At 34.7% G+C, this 13807-nt stretch overlaps 1 protein-coding gene across 1 annotated transcript; it reads left to right on the forward strand.

Moving 5' to 3' along the window:
* The first annotated feature begins 7855 nt into the window (after window positions 1-7855).
* On the forward strand, window positions 7856-13188 carry LOC108470621 (5'-adenylylsulfate reductase-like 5). The gene is made up of 4 exons (XM_017771981.2): window positions 7856-8487; window positions 10769-10950; window positions 12014-12138; window positions 12373-13188. Exons 1-4 carry the CDS (start codon window positions 8329-8331, stop codon window positions 12795-12797), a joined length of 891 nt encoding a protein of 296 aa, XP_017627470.1. The 5' UTR covers window positions 7856-8328; the 3' UTR covers window positions 12798-13188.
* The last annotated feature ends 619 nt before the right edge of the window (window positions 13189-13807 follow it).

Below are 13807 nucleotides of genomic sequence, written 5' to 3' on the forward strand. Positions count from 1 at the left end.
AACGGGTAATGCAATAGATGTGATGAAAGTCCCGAGGAGGGCATGTTAAAGAGGTATGGTTATATGATATGCTACGATGAGTACAGGTATGTACGCTAAACCTAAGAATAATGCCTTGGTAAAAAATGATTTGTGATGAGAGAGCATATGTGTACATATGATAAGTAAGTCAAAAGGTTTAAATGATGAATAATCTTTATGTATATGTTACTATGTCCTTACATGTTGATTTCTTACTACCATTGCATATTATTTCCATGTGGACTTATTAAGCTTTAATGCTTACTCCCTTTCCTTTTCATCCTTTGTAATTTCGCCAAGCTAGCTCGGGGATCAGAAGCTGTCGAAGTGTTCATCACACTATCAAAAGATTATTGGGTATAGTGGAATTGTTATTTTGAGTATGGCATGTATAGGGGATTTAGTTATTTTGTGATATGTGTCATGCTATTTGGCCAAATTGTGAAGGCCTATGATGTGGGTGATTCATTTTGTAATGGCCAAGTGATATGGCTTATATTTTGTAATCAGGTTGTAATCTAATTACCCATGCATGCATGTGTTAGTGCCTTGGTGATGTGATATGTTATTGCTTGGTGAATGTATGATAAAGTATGAATTAGGTGCTAAAAGATAAGGGATGACTTAATGGTTTAAAATGACTATAGTCATGAATACATAATTTGAAGTTATGGTAACAAGTTTGATAATGCATGAAATTGGTGTGGAATGCTTCTAAATGGTGTAACAAAATGAATGTGCAATAGGATGACATTATGAAGATGTGAAAGTACCATAGTGTTGAATATTTGAGTGTCTAAATATGTCATGTTGCATGCTATGAAATATGTTTGAATGTATGAATTATTGAGGGTGACAATTGGCTTGAAAAATAGCCTTTAAATGGTCCATACGGGTAGACACATGAGCATGTGTCTAGACCGTGTGTGACACACGGCCTACCTCACGGGCGTGTTGAATGGCCATGTGTCCCCTGCACTCTAGTTTTACAGTCAGTATCCTCAATAGTAAACACACGGGCTAAGACACAAATGTATGTCTTGGTCGTGTGAGGGACACGGCCTACCCACATGGGCGTGTACTCTGGCTGTGTGAAATCTACACCTTTTTATGAAAAATTCATTTAATTTTAATTGACCACACGGTTTAGCCACACGGCCATGTGATACTACTGTGTGACCTTAAATTGATGCTGACATTATAGTCAGAGAGTTACACGACTGGAAGACACAGGCGTGTCTAGAGCACACGGGCGTGTCTCCTGTCTTACACGGACGTGTGGCTCTGTATTAGGGAAAATTTCCCAAACTTTTCTAAAGTCTTCGATTTAGTTCCGAATCCCTTCCGATGGTTGTTTTGGGCCTCGCAGGCCCATATTAGGGATAAATTGTGTATGTATGAATGAAGTTGTTTTAAAGAAAAATTTTATAGCCCGGTTTTTGCATGAATGACTGTGTATGTGTTCGGTAATGCCTCGTAGCCTATCCCGACCTCAGGTACGGGTAAAGGGTGTTACAGAAGTCATTTTAATGTTAAACTTTCTTGTTTGACTAAGAAACATAGAACTCCTAAACAACTTAAAATACTTAAACAATATCCAAAATTCAGAATAAATAATCCTGAATTAAAACCCAAAACTCATAATTTCTGTAATAATCCCATCAAAAAATTCTACTCACGTAGTCTTCACTAAAACAATCATACCTTGAGCTTACCAACTCAAAATCAAGTTATTCAAAGGCGTTTCGAAGCTAAGAAATAGATGTTTGAATGCCATGAAGACATATCAACCCAAAAATGCCTAGATCCCATCAACCCAAAAATGCCTAGATCCCATCCAAAAAGTCATTGCAAATCTGCTGACTTCCCAAACTTGAAAATTGGTAGCTTTGATGAATGGAATTTAATAAATTTTACCCCATCTGTGCATGTATAACTTGACATAGAATTTAGGCCTATCTTCATAGGTTCTCCATCGCAAATCAATCTTGTAAAGTTTATTGAGTTCTTAGGGTGAGGGTGGAATACTTTGCATAAACCCAAATTAGCGCATCACTTGATCAAATTCGTGTATCTTAACCGTTGCAAAAATTATCAGTGGCACTTTGAAGTGCCAAATATTGTGATTCGTAAAAAATTTGGCCGAGATGCATTCTTGAATTTTCATATTCCATTTAAAATATAGTACAAAATTATAAATTTCATTATGAACCTAATATTAAATTTCAAATCCTTATGTAATTATTATATAATTGAAAAATTCAAAAACTAACATCAGCTTCTGACCGTTGATCTAATAATAACTGAATATTTTCAAGCTCGTTTGGGTACCCACATGACTCTTATCATTGTTTCACCTATTCAAATAATATGTTATTTCAAAAATATATTAATGAAAAAGAATATGATAACTATATTATCAAATGAATATTACCTTATTATAAGTAGGAATTGATAAAGGAAGTTTACTCGGGGATGTAAAAATAGTAAGCGGTACCATGCCCATGACTGAAGAAAGAGTACGCAACCACCAATTTTAATTTTCTATGCTTCAGTTGCCCAACACATCTTTCGGTATAATGTAGCCAAGACATGTAACACCTTGATTTTTGGGATTAGAAGTTTGAGACTCTAAGTAATGGTCAGTGAGTAGGTCGTGCACTTGGAATAGTTTCTGTGTTATTATGTCAGAATGGGTCTGCTGGTTTGGTGGTTGAGTGGGTGTCAGTGAACCTCTGGGTTCTGGGATCGAGTCCTTGTGTGTGCGTCTTAGGTGATATATTTAAATATTGTTAAATAGTGGATTTGATTTAAGTTTTTAAAAAAATTATATAGTCTTTTTTTTGTTTTATTATTTTTTTAAATTTAATTTTCCTTTTTCTTTTTCAAGTTCATCTCTCTCTTTTTCTGGTTTTGTCTTTCTTTTCTTCTTTTTGGTAAAAAGAAAAAAATGGTTGTGTTTGTGGTTTTGGGGAAGCTTTTTTTCTTTGTCGTCGAGTCAGCATCTGGACGTCCTTGACCATAAATCAGGTGTGGGTTTCGAACCTTTTAAATTTTTCATTAAAGAATTGTGGTTGTTTCCGTAAAATTGGAAGTTTTTGTGTGCTTGTGGAATCGACCTTTCGAAAGGGGCGATTATCATGGAATAGCTTAGAATTAAGTGTGAATTTGCTATGTTTCTGAGTAATTAAGGATTGAGGAACTTTTCGACTGCAAAGGCTCATTTAGTAGCCAATTTCTGTGCAGTTTCATGACTACACGGGTAGCCACACGGAAGTGTGCCCCCACATAGGCGGTTCACATGGCCATGTGCAATTAGGAATTGGGTTCCTAGACAAGATTTTGTGCCATACAGTTGTGTGGCTAATTTGGGGATTTTTATCGAATTCCACACAGCAGTGTCCCTTGAGCACACGGATGTGTGTGTTTGGGAATTAGGGCTGGGTGATTTGGTAGTACATGATCGTGTGGCTAATTTGGGGATTTAGGGATCCCACACGGGCGTGTATTTTGGATACATGGTCGTGTTTGGTGGGCACACGGGCATGTGAGACCCTCACACAGTCGTGTTTGCCCTGTACTCTATTTTAGCACAAATAGACAGAGAGTTACACGGCCTAATTACACGACCATGTCCCTGGTCCACAAGGACGTGTGCCTTGTCTACATGGCAATGTGCCTCCTCCCACATAGGCGTCTTGACCTCCTACATGGTCTAGGCATTTCCACACGGCCAAAGCACACGTCCGTGTGGTCCTAAGTCATCAACTTTAATTCTGTGTATGTTTTTATCTGAAAATGTGTCTGTGTGTTCCGACCATTGGCTAGGCTTTAGTGAGGGTAGTTACATTGATCTGGGCTTCTGCTTATGTGTTATTTGTGACTGTTGTGTAGGATGTCTAATCTTGAACCTGGTTAGCTGGGTGTGTATGTGCATATCTGTTTCTATCTGATTGTCTATCGATATGTTCATTATTTCTGTGAGATTGTAAGCATACATGTACTTGCGTAAAGAATTTTGGGGTTGGTTGTAAAGAGAAGGAAGACTGATTCTATTCTGATCTGGAAGTTTTACTGCAACTTATTCGTGCAGCGGTTTACCGTACTATACCACACGTATGTCAGCTTTGCTGCATACCATTATCTGATCTAGCAGTTTAAATTGCAGCATGTCTGTACAGCGAATTACCGCATTGTATTGTATTGCATATACGCCAGCCCTGCTGCGTATTAATATTAGAGTGGCTTAGTCCACAAACATGGTGTATAGGGTTGGATGGGCCTTTCGAGGTCCTTTGTGGTGTGTTTGGTTAGATAAGCTTAAAAAGCTCTTTTGGGGTGTGATCAGGGGACAGAGAGGTCTTTTTCCTGTATGGGTGGATTTTTATTACTTAACTACATTCATATGCATCTGTACGAGTGTTCTGGGTGTAGGATTATTTGACTATATTCTATGTAGGATTATTTGACTGTATTCTATCTGATTGAATAACATTTGTTATTGAGTGTATTTAGGTGACATGGTGTGCTTGATTTGTTACATTCTGTTGGGACGTTGGTTCCAAGTTTACTTTCTGATTCTATGCATATTTGTAAGTATGTGTCGCTACCGAACTGATATTTGTATTCTGTTTTTAGTTACGTGTCGAACTTACACTGAGCTCGTGTGGCTTACTGCCTTAGTGTTTCCCCTTTTAGGTACACTTTTGTTTTCTATATCTTGGACTCGGTATGTCGAAGGTCTCGAAAACGTCACTTTATTTAATCTGGTTAACAAAGTATTTTCTGTAAATCTAAGTTTTATGTAAACGGTTTTGGACTGTAGGTTCTGTTTTAAATACCGTGGTATGAAATTCTCTGTTAAATGCAAGTAGATGTTACTTGGTTTGAACAATTGTATTTTGGAATATCGAAATTTGATAACTGAAAATTTTTACGTAACCTAAATACAGTAATATTTTTCGGGTTGTTTTGTAAAACTTTCCTACGATCACTTCAGTGATCAATGTAACCTCCAACATTTGGTCCAAACTTCTAGGCCAGGTTTTGGGGCGTTACAAGACACCTCATCCCGAACTAAGTTGCCCGACTTTCGTTAAGTATATTAGCTTAGGAGCCACCTTAAATATACCATATTTCGAGATTTAATGGCATTAGAAGACCCCAATCAACCTTAGTATGAATGCCTAAGCGAATTGTTATCTTTTAACCTCACTAGAAGAGTTATCAAGATGTGAGAAATTGTCTTTTAACCATTTCATTTCTATCCAGTTAATACTAAACTTGTTTGACACCTTGCTTAATAATTGGTGCCAAATTGCGCTTCAATTGCCAATGCGCACTACCCCTATAATGATTGGCCCATCAATTGGTAAACCAAGTTGTAATACTATATCCTCGAGTGTAATTATACATTCACTGCACGGAAGATGGAATATGTGTGTCTCAGGTCTCTATCTTTCCAACAAAATGCTGATAAGTGTGGGCTCCAATTTAGCCTCACCGAGCATATGACACACATGCAAGAATTTTGCCTCTTTCAAGTGTTGGTCAATACAGGCGGTGGCTTCGCACTTAAATTGTGTATATATGTCTCGATAATTCAATCTTTGGTCTAATTATATAAACATAAAAATTTTTAAAAATAATATTAACTTAATAATTATATTACAAAAATTAAATAATATTTTCTTACCATTTGTAATTGGACGCTAGAAATATGGTTGTGATCCAAATGAATTAGAGGCATTGACATTTTAAATTTTTTAAGTTATGAAAATCAAATAAAACTCAAAGAAATTACAAAATAGAAAATTGAGAGAAGAAGAATTGAATGAAAAAATTAAGAATAAAATAGTTGAGAGAATATATTAATAGGATTGAGAGAACTGAAAAATATGGTTGAAAGAAAAAAAAGAAATAGGCAAGATATATTAAAAAAAAAGAAAATAACCGTTGGAGGGAAAAAAACCATTACCCTTATTAAAAAAAAGTTAACGTTGATTTCTAGCCATGGTCCAATGGATTACAAATAATTTTCTTTTAAAATGGAGCTATTTTTTAAATTTTAAAAATGTATTTAAATCCTTACATTTTTTCAAATTTTGGTAAATTATAAAAATATGATAAAGTTTAAATAATAATATGATTAACATAACTTGAACCCGACTATATTTAGAATGGTGAATATCTTTAACTATCAAACCATCATATGTGGTTTAATTTTTCTAACTTTGATCCACTTTTTAATACAATTTAAAATAATAATTACAGATAACATTTAATGCAATTAAATCGTACCTTATCTTAAACACCTTTGCCTAAACCCTAATTGTAAGGCTCCTATTCCTATATGTACTCGTTACGCCCATACCACTAGGGGTGTTCAGTCGATTAACCGACTCGAAATAACATTAACCGAATTAACTGACCATTCAGAATTTTTAACCGTTAACCGAAATGAAATTTTTTCAAAAAAATTAACCGAACCTAAATTTTTCTGTTAATTCGGTCAGTTAACCGAATTAACCGAAAATTATATGTTTTTTAATTTTTGGTTAAAATAAGTATAAAATTAATCGAGTTAACCGAATTACCCGAATTACCCGAATTAATCGAATTAACCGAATTATTTGTATAAAATTATATGTTTTTTATTTTTATTTTTAGTTTTAGATTTATATTTTTATTTATTGAATTATTTGTAATTTTTATGATTGGGTTGGATAATTGGGTTGGGTTGGATACTTGGGTTAATATATATTAGATTGAGTATTTAGGTTTACATTAGATTGGGTTTGAGTAAATAGTTGACTATTTATATATTATAATTTTATTTATTAATTTTTCGGTTAAACCGAAAAAAAATCGATTAACTGACAGGTTTCGATCCGAATTAACCGTTAACTGAAAGCTCAAAAAATTATTAACCGACCCTCAACTGAATTAATTCGATTAACCGACCGATTAACCGACCGATTAACCTAATTCGACCGGTTAATCGAATTTTTCAGTTTTACCCGAATTTTGCACACCTCTACATACCACCCTGTAAAAGTTTACATAAATTTTAAATAATTTGTATCGACCGACAGAATTATTATTTCTTATTTTATTTTTTCAGGTAGAAAGCCCTCATAATCATTCATCATCATCAGCTCTATTATAATTTTCTCATTGAAGCGTTTAAAATTTCCTCTACAATATGACTTCAATGTAGTAATTTAATTTCTATGCATCATAATAAATTTACAAATTTAGTCAAATATGTCTTTCTTTTCTCAAATGTCCAGTATATTATATCGATTCACTTTGGAATAATTATTTTCAATTCTTTTATTACCAATATTATTGTCAATCACTATGAACAATAATTAATATAATTACCTATTCTTTTCTAACTCATAAATAGGAAGATAGTGTATTTCACCACTCGAACCCACATCTTCTTGTATTAATTACAATGCCAATATCAATCAAACTAACACCCAATCAATTCTCAATGAATTTTTAGATAATATGTTATCATATTTCTTAATTTGTAGTTAATTTAACTTTATATTAAATATTGACATAATACAAACAGTAAATCATTTAGAAATTTAATAATTATATTATTTTAAATTTGCTTTGTAAATAATCTGAAATGTTACAAATTTTATAAAAATATTTAAAATAAATATAATATATTTTAATTGATATATGGTAAGATTATTGAATTACCCAAAAATATTAATAGATCATGATGTTTTAGTAGCTTGATATAATAAATTGTTGCTTATAGTAATATACCAAGAAGTATATGTGTGTATGTAAAATAAAAAGGGCTTAAAGCCCAAAAATTAGACCTGCCTTGCCCATCACTCGTACTTTCTTCTTTGTTTTTTTTTTTTTTAGCTAAGCAAATGCCCTTTACACCCACGCAGACACATACCCGAGGCACGGCTCTTAATCCAACATCATCAACGACAACCAACTCATATAAATAAGCTTTACATTCAACTGTTTACATCTTAAATTCCGAAGCCTACAATACTTTCCCAAAAGCAGAGCAATTTTTAGACCCTTCGAAGAAAAAGAACCAAATTAGCAGCCAAGCCAGTGATTATATTAGATTTTACCCATTTCCAAGAAAATAGCCCACACCCACCTGCTTCCCCTCCCGTTCCCCCTAATTTAATCTATATCTTTCTTTATTTTTTATTCTTTTCTGGGTTTCAGTTTTGCCCCCCTTTTTTTCTGGTTGTTGTTGTTGTTGTGAACTCTCTCTCTCTTTTCTTTTTTTGGTTTTATAAATTATTTCCAGAAATGGGTTCTTCTTCTGTTAATTTGTTTTTCTATATCATATCTATATGTTTAATACGCTGCGTTTGGAGTTCTTCTGTTTGCTCTGATGAAACTGATGTGTTCATTAAATATCTTCATTTTCAATGTTCTCCTTCGTTTTCTCCGATTCCCCCTCTCAAGGTACGTGTTTTAGCTTAATCTTGGTGGAAATTTTATTTCATAATTGAGATTGATCTGTTAATTGGTTTAGGAAAATGGGTTCTTGAGATTTAATTTATTTTTTATTGGAATGTTTTATTATTATTTTTTTGTTTGATTTTGGATTCTTGGTATTTATGATTTTGCATAATCATGTTAAAAGAAGGCAAATTCTAGGAAATTATGAGTTTTTAGCCTGAAGGATTAGGGTATTTTTATGGAATTTTCATGGCTGTAAAATTGTGAAGAATCAGAATAAAGGTTTTATTGCATTATGGGGGTATTGGATTCTTACATTATACTTTAATTTGAATTCTGAAAAAAAAATTAAATAAGGAAGATAGAAATAAAGTTGCAAAAATTATTAGCCATTCATTATTTAATATCAGTCAGTCTTGTTTAAGACTTCTGAATAGATTTATTCTCTTCTGGAACATTTGGACTGGAATGGCATTTTTATGTATTCCCAAGCAAAGATAACATAATTTTTTAAGGCTACATGAGCTACAAGGAAAGTACTGGAGATGCAGCTTAGGATCTTCTATTTCAGGTTTTAAGCCTTATGCAAATCAGCTGAAACATAAGCCGAATTAGTGAAATATGTTATATGTTTTCTAAAGCATTAATTGAATCTATGAAATATTAATAGTGTTAGCTTTATTGACATAATTATAGGTGTATGGTGGCAGGATTAAGTTGATTAGTTTGTGGCTGAAAAAGGATCTATATGTCTAAATGATGGAGGATGTAAATTTTGTATCGTTTGATGTTTTGATCCTTTTTTAAGGGGAGGCTGATTCAATCAGACGAAGTCTGCACCATGTCGTCGGTCGGGAGCCTGCGGACCCTTCAACAACTCCAGTATTGTCCTCAGTGGATTTTTTTTTCTTTCGACTGTACTGTGCTTGAAGAGGCAGTGGGTTCGCAGAGTAGGAGCTCCTCACAGGTGCTTGAGAAGAAGAACCATGTGCATTAGTGTGCCTTCTTAGGCACCTGATAAGGCTCTCTCACTCCATGGACTCGGCACCTCCTCAGGCACAACAGGGTTGGGAGACAAAACTCCCCACCAGGGACAATACCAACCTGTTGAGGGGTCCACCAGCCTTGGATAGATGACACCTCGTAGACTTCTCCTAAAGGAGTCGGAAACCCCTCAACAATCTCTGAATTTCATCTAGTAATAAATGAGCCAAAATATACAACTAAGTAAATATCCCAATCTCTCATCAGAAAGTTTTTGTGCTTTATGTAAGGTATAGACCTACCATATCAGTAGGTGTAAGGATCATCAAATCCATAGTTAAGGCTTTGTTTTCAAATTGCTGGTTTTAGAAGATATGCATATATATATTTGTCCATAGTTGAAATCATAGTCTATGCATCCTCTTTTTACACCTTTCATACCTAATAGTAGAAAAAGCTAGAAAAAAAGTTCTCGTTCATGAGTCTGTTTATAGGATATATAATGCCCCCAAAAAAGTGAGCTTAAATATACAAAATGGGTGTACATGAGATATAGGCACTTGATGCCCTCTCACCTGATCAAGGATAATAATATCCTTGAAGATGAGTGCCTATGCAACTGTAAGTCCATCCAAGTTTCTTCAGTTAACCCTCTTCTATGGTGCAACCAATGTTCTGTCATTTGAGTGTTACCCACCCATCCAAAGCATTATGTTTAACTTGAATTGCTTTGTTCTATGCTTATGTGGCTTATGATGCTGTTGTTAGCTAAATTCTCTGTGCAACTGATCGTTTGAAAACTTTACTATTTACATTACGAAGATTAGTACTGTTTCAAAACAAAATTTACTCCATAAAACTTCATTGATTTACCAAAATGGAAAAAAGGAAAAAGAAGAAAAGAACCGTGCTCATCTGGATGGCACTGATTTTATGAGGCATAGATACTAAAAGTAGTTGATGTGGACAGAAATTTGAAAGGCAAACCAGGGATGGTAACAACTCCCTTTGTATTCACTACCCTTTTCCTTTCCACCTTAAAGTGAAATATTCACTTATAGTTCTATAAAATTTTGTGTAGAATGCCATTTTTCTTGACCACCAACTTGGATTTTTAACCATTACGAATAATTAGGGCTCATGCAATTTCCTTATCGAGGATCCTCTAATTATCATATTATGGTTTGTAAATTTGCCTTCTTTCCAGTAAATTAGCTTAGATCAGTGTACAGTTGATTGCTGTTTCATGGCGACAAAACTCCTGATAATCTTTTATGCATGTTTTTAATTTTCTTTGCAGGTGGATGGGAACTTCTTAGACCGAGCATTGTCTTCCAAACATAGAAATGGTTCCACTTCTGTGCTCTTTTATGCTGCCTGGTGCCCGTTCTCACGCAGTTTGTACCCAAAGTTCGACATTCTCAGTTCCATGTTTCCTCAAATTGAACATCTGGCAGTTGAAGAGTCTTCAGCTTCACCAAGGTGTGCAGCTAATTATCCTGCTTTAAGGTTTTGCTTGGTAGAGTAGAAAGAAAATTGGAAGGATTGAAAATTAAAGCGGTAGAAAACTAGGAGGATAGAAAACATTATTTTTCTTTCCATAGGTGTGCTTGGCAGGAAAGATGGAAAAGTGGAAAGAAAAAATAATTTTCTTTCCATCCATTGTATGGTAGGGTTGAAAATTGAAAGGAAAGAAAATAGAATAATACATAATTTTGAACTAGCATACACCACTCTCATTTTCTTCCCTCCCATCATTCTGATTTAGAAGGATCGATTTTTAAGCATAAGGAGAAAATGATCATCTTTCCTATACTTTTCTTCCCACCAAGCACACTCAATATTTATTTTCTTTCCACTTTTCCATTCCCTCCTCCCATCCCTCCACTTTTCCACCCAATCAAGCAAAGCCTAAGCATTGGTATTGTGAACTAATTATTGAATTGATGTTTCATTTGTTATTTATATGTTCTTGATTACAAAGACTGTCAAACCTTAAGGAAAGAGACATTGAACTGTTAAAATTGAGCTGCTTACATTGTCTACCGTGAATTTAAGCATGGAACCAATTGGTCTTTTTATGTCTGCATCCTAACGTTTAAGTCAAGTTTAGTGGTGTTGGACCACTTGGTTTGGTTCACGTGGCCAAATGTACTCAAAAGCTTCCTTAAGAAAAAAGTATGCATGTCCACCAACGTATCAGTTGAAGTGATTTGTCTGCTCATGATATCTGGTATAGCTGTAACTTGTGGAAACAAAGACCGATGTCCAAAGTCCAATACTTACAAAGTAGTTATGCCTTTCGAAGCAGTTTTTTATGAATTATATATTTTTGCCGTTGGTTTTCCCATCTGTGATGGAACATGAGATGCTCACTTCTGCTACTTAAGTAAAATACCGAATATATATAATTTTGTATTCCTTAATAATGAGTCCTTAACTGATGCCTGAATAAGTTCTTTTATGAAGAACCTCCTTTAACTTGACCATTGAAATCTAATGACAAATCTTATAACTAACACCTTTGATATAAATCATATCACAGCATATTTTCAAGATATGGAATTCATAGCTTGCCGTCAATTTTAATCGTGAACCAGACGTCAAGGGTACGATATCGTGGTTCAAAAGATCTCCCCTCAATCATACAATTTTATGAGAAAACAACAGGTAATTACTCTCCTCCCCCAAAGATATATCTTTTTACTTCTTTGTCTTCTCAAGGGAATAACCCCCGACATTGGCGATTTCAGCTAAATCTCTAGATGCAAAAAAGTATTATAACATAAAAATTGCTGTTCTGTGTCCTATGAAGCATAATAGAACTGTAGCTCCTTATAACTAAGCCTAGTTTGTGGCTAAAACGTAATTGCATGTTTATTAACATGAGTGTCTGCGTTTCAGGATTTGAACCAGTTCAATATATTGCTGGAAACGAATCAGTTGTGTTAGGAGACCACAATAAATACATGATACAGTTGTGGAATGAAACCCCTATGGAGATAGTAAAACGGGAGCCCTACTTAGCATTTGCCTTGTTGTTTCTCTGTTTTAGAGTACTTCTATCCTTATTCCCTGAAGTACTGTCTCGTCTCAAGGCTTTCTGGATCTCTTATGCTCCGCACTTGAACTTGGAAATATTTGGTGAGACAAGTCAATTGTTTGCACGAGCCCTTCACATGGTTGATGTGAGGAGAGTTTGGACAAAACTCAAGCTATGCAAAACCAGGAACTTTCATCAAGGTGCAAAGAGTGCTCATGTTTGGGCTTCTTCACTGGCTTCTGTCTCTTTGGGTGAATCTTCTGGTAGATCATCATCCTCATCCTAGTTTGGCGTTTTTCGGAGCTAAGCTAAAATGCAAAAAGGAGTCTATCGATCATACTGCGTATTACAAATCACAATGATGCTTTGAGATCTTGTAGTCCCCTCCCTCAATCTCTCTTCCTATCTCTGATTAAATTTGATTGATAGTCTTGATACCAAAATCTGTAAACCTTGTTTGAATTCTAGGTTTTTTTGGGAGGAAATCGACGAGCATGTATATTTGAGAACAGCTTCTTTTCCTTTTCCTTTTTTTTTTTTTCTCTTTTTGTGTTCATATCGCGTTTTATTTGGATGAACATCTCTTGCTTAACACATCTGTGGAATGTAAACTTACTTAACTTCTCTGTTTAAGAAGTGGTGGCAATGGCAGGTAATGTTATTTTCCCAATCAAAAAGCTTAGTCTCCTTTTTCACCTTACATGATAGAACTGTTAGCCTTTGGTCTTGTTGGAAAGAATCATCTCTCATTGTGTGTTGAATCTACAAAATAGATGATTTCTCTCTCCCCTTCCCTTACTCGCTCTCTCTCTCTCTAGATCTTGAGATATACTCTAAGTCCTAATTGCACATTAGCGTTCATTAATTAGGACCCGTAATTAGACTACAATTTGTGACTGTATCAGCATCGTAAATTCAGAGCTTGAGTTACAATGTGATGGAGTTCTAATGTAATGGTTTCGTCCTAATACGATAGATGAAATATGCAGGTTTGGGATTGCTATCGCATCATCGTGAACTCAAACAAACTTTAAAATTAGCACATTAGCTCTTTCAAACAGAAATAGTTTTTTCTTTTGAAAAAGTAAAACACTTGAAAGTAAAATATAAATAATGGTGTAGAGAAGCTTTTAAGGGTAGGGGAGGTAGCCAAGAGAGTTGATGGAGTAGGGGGGAGTAAAACCCCTTTTATATAGGCAATCGGATGGGCAACGAGTGAAAGAGGAAAAACACGTGCTTAGGTCAATCTGAAAATATTTCAGGAATCCCGGGATATTTGAAAAATGAGGATCGGGA

The sequence above is a fragment of the Gossypium arboreum genome, chromosome 11, assembly GCF_025698485.1.
Source record: "Gossypium arboreum isolate Shixiya-1 chromosome 11, ASM2569848v2, whole genome shotgun sequence".
Taxonomy (NCBI): Eukaryota; Viridiplantae; Streptophyta; class Magnoliopsida; order Malvales; family Malvaceae; genus Gossypium; species Gossypium arboreum.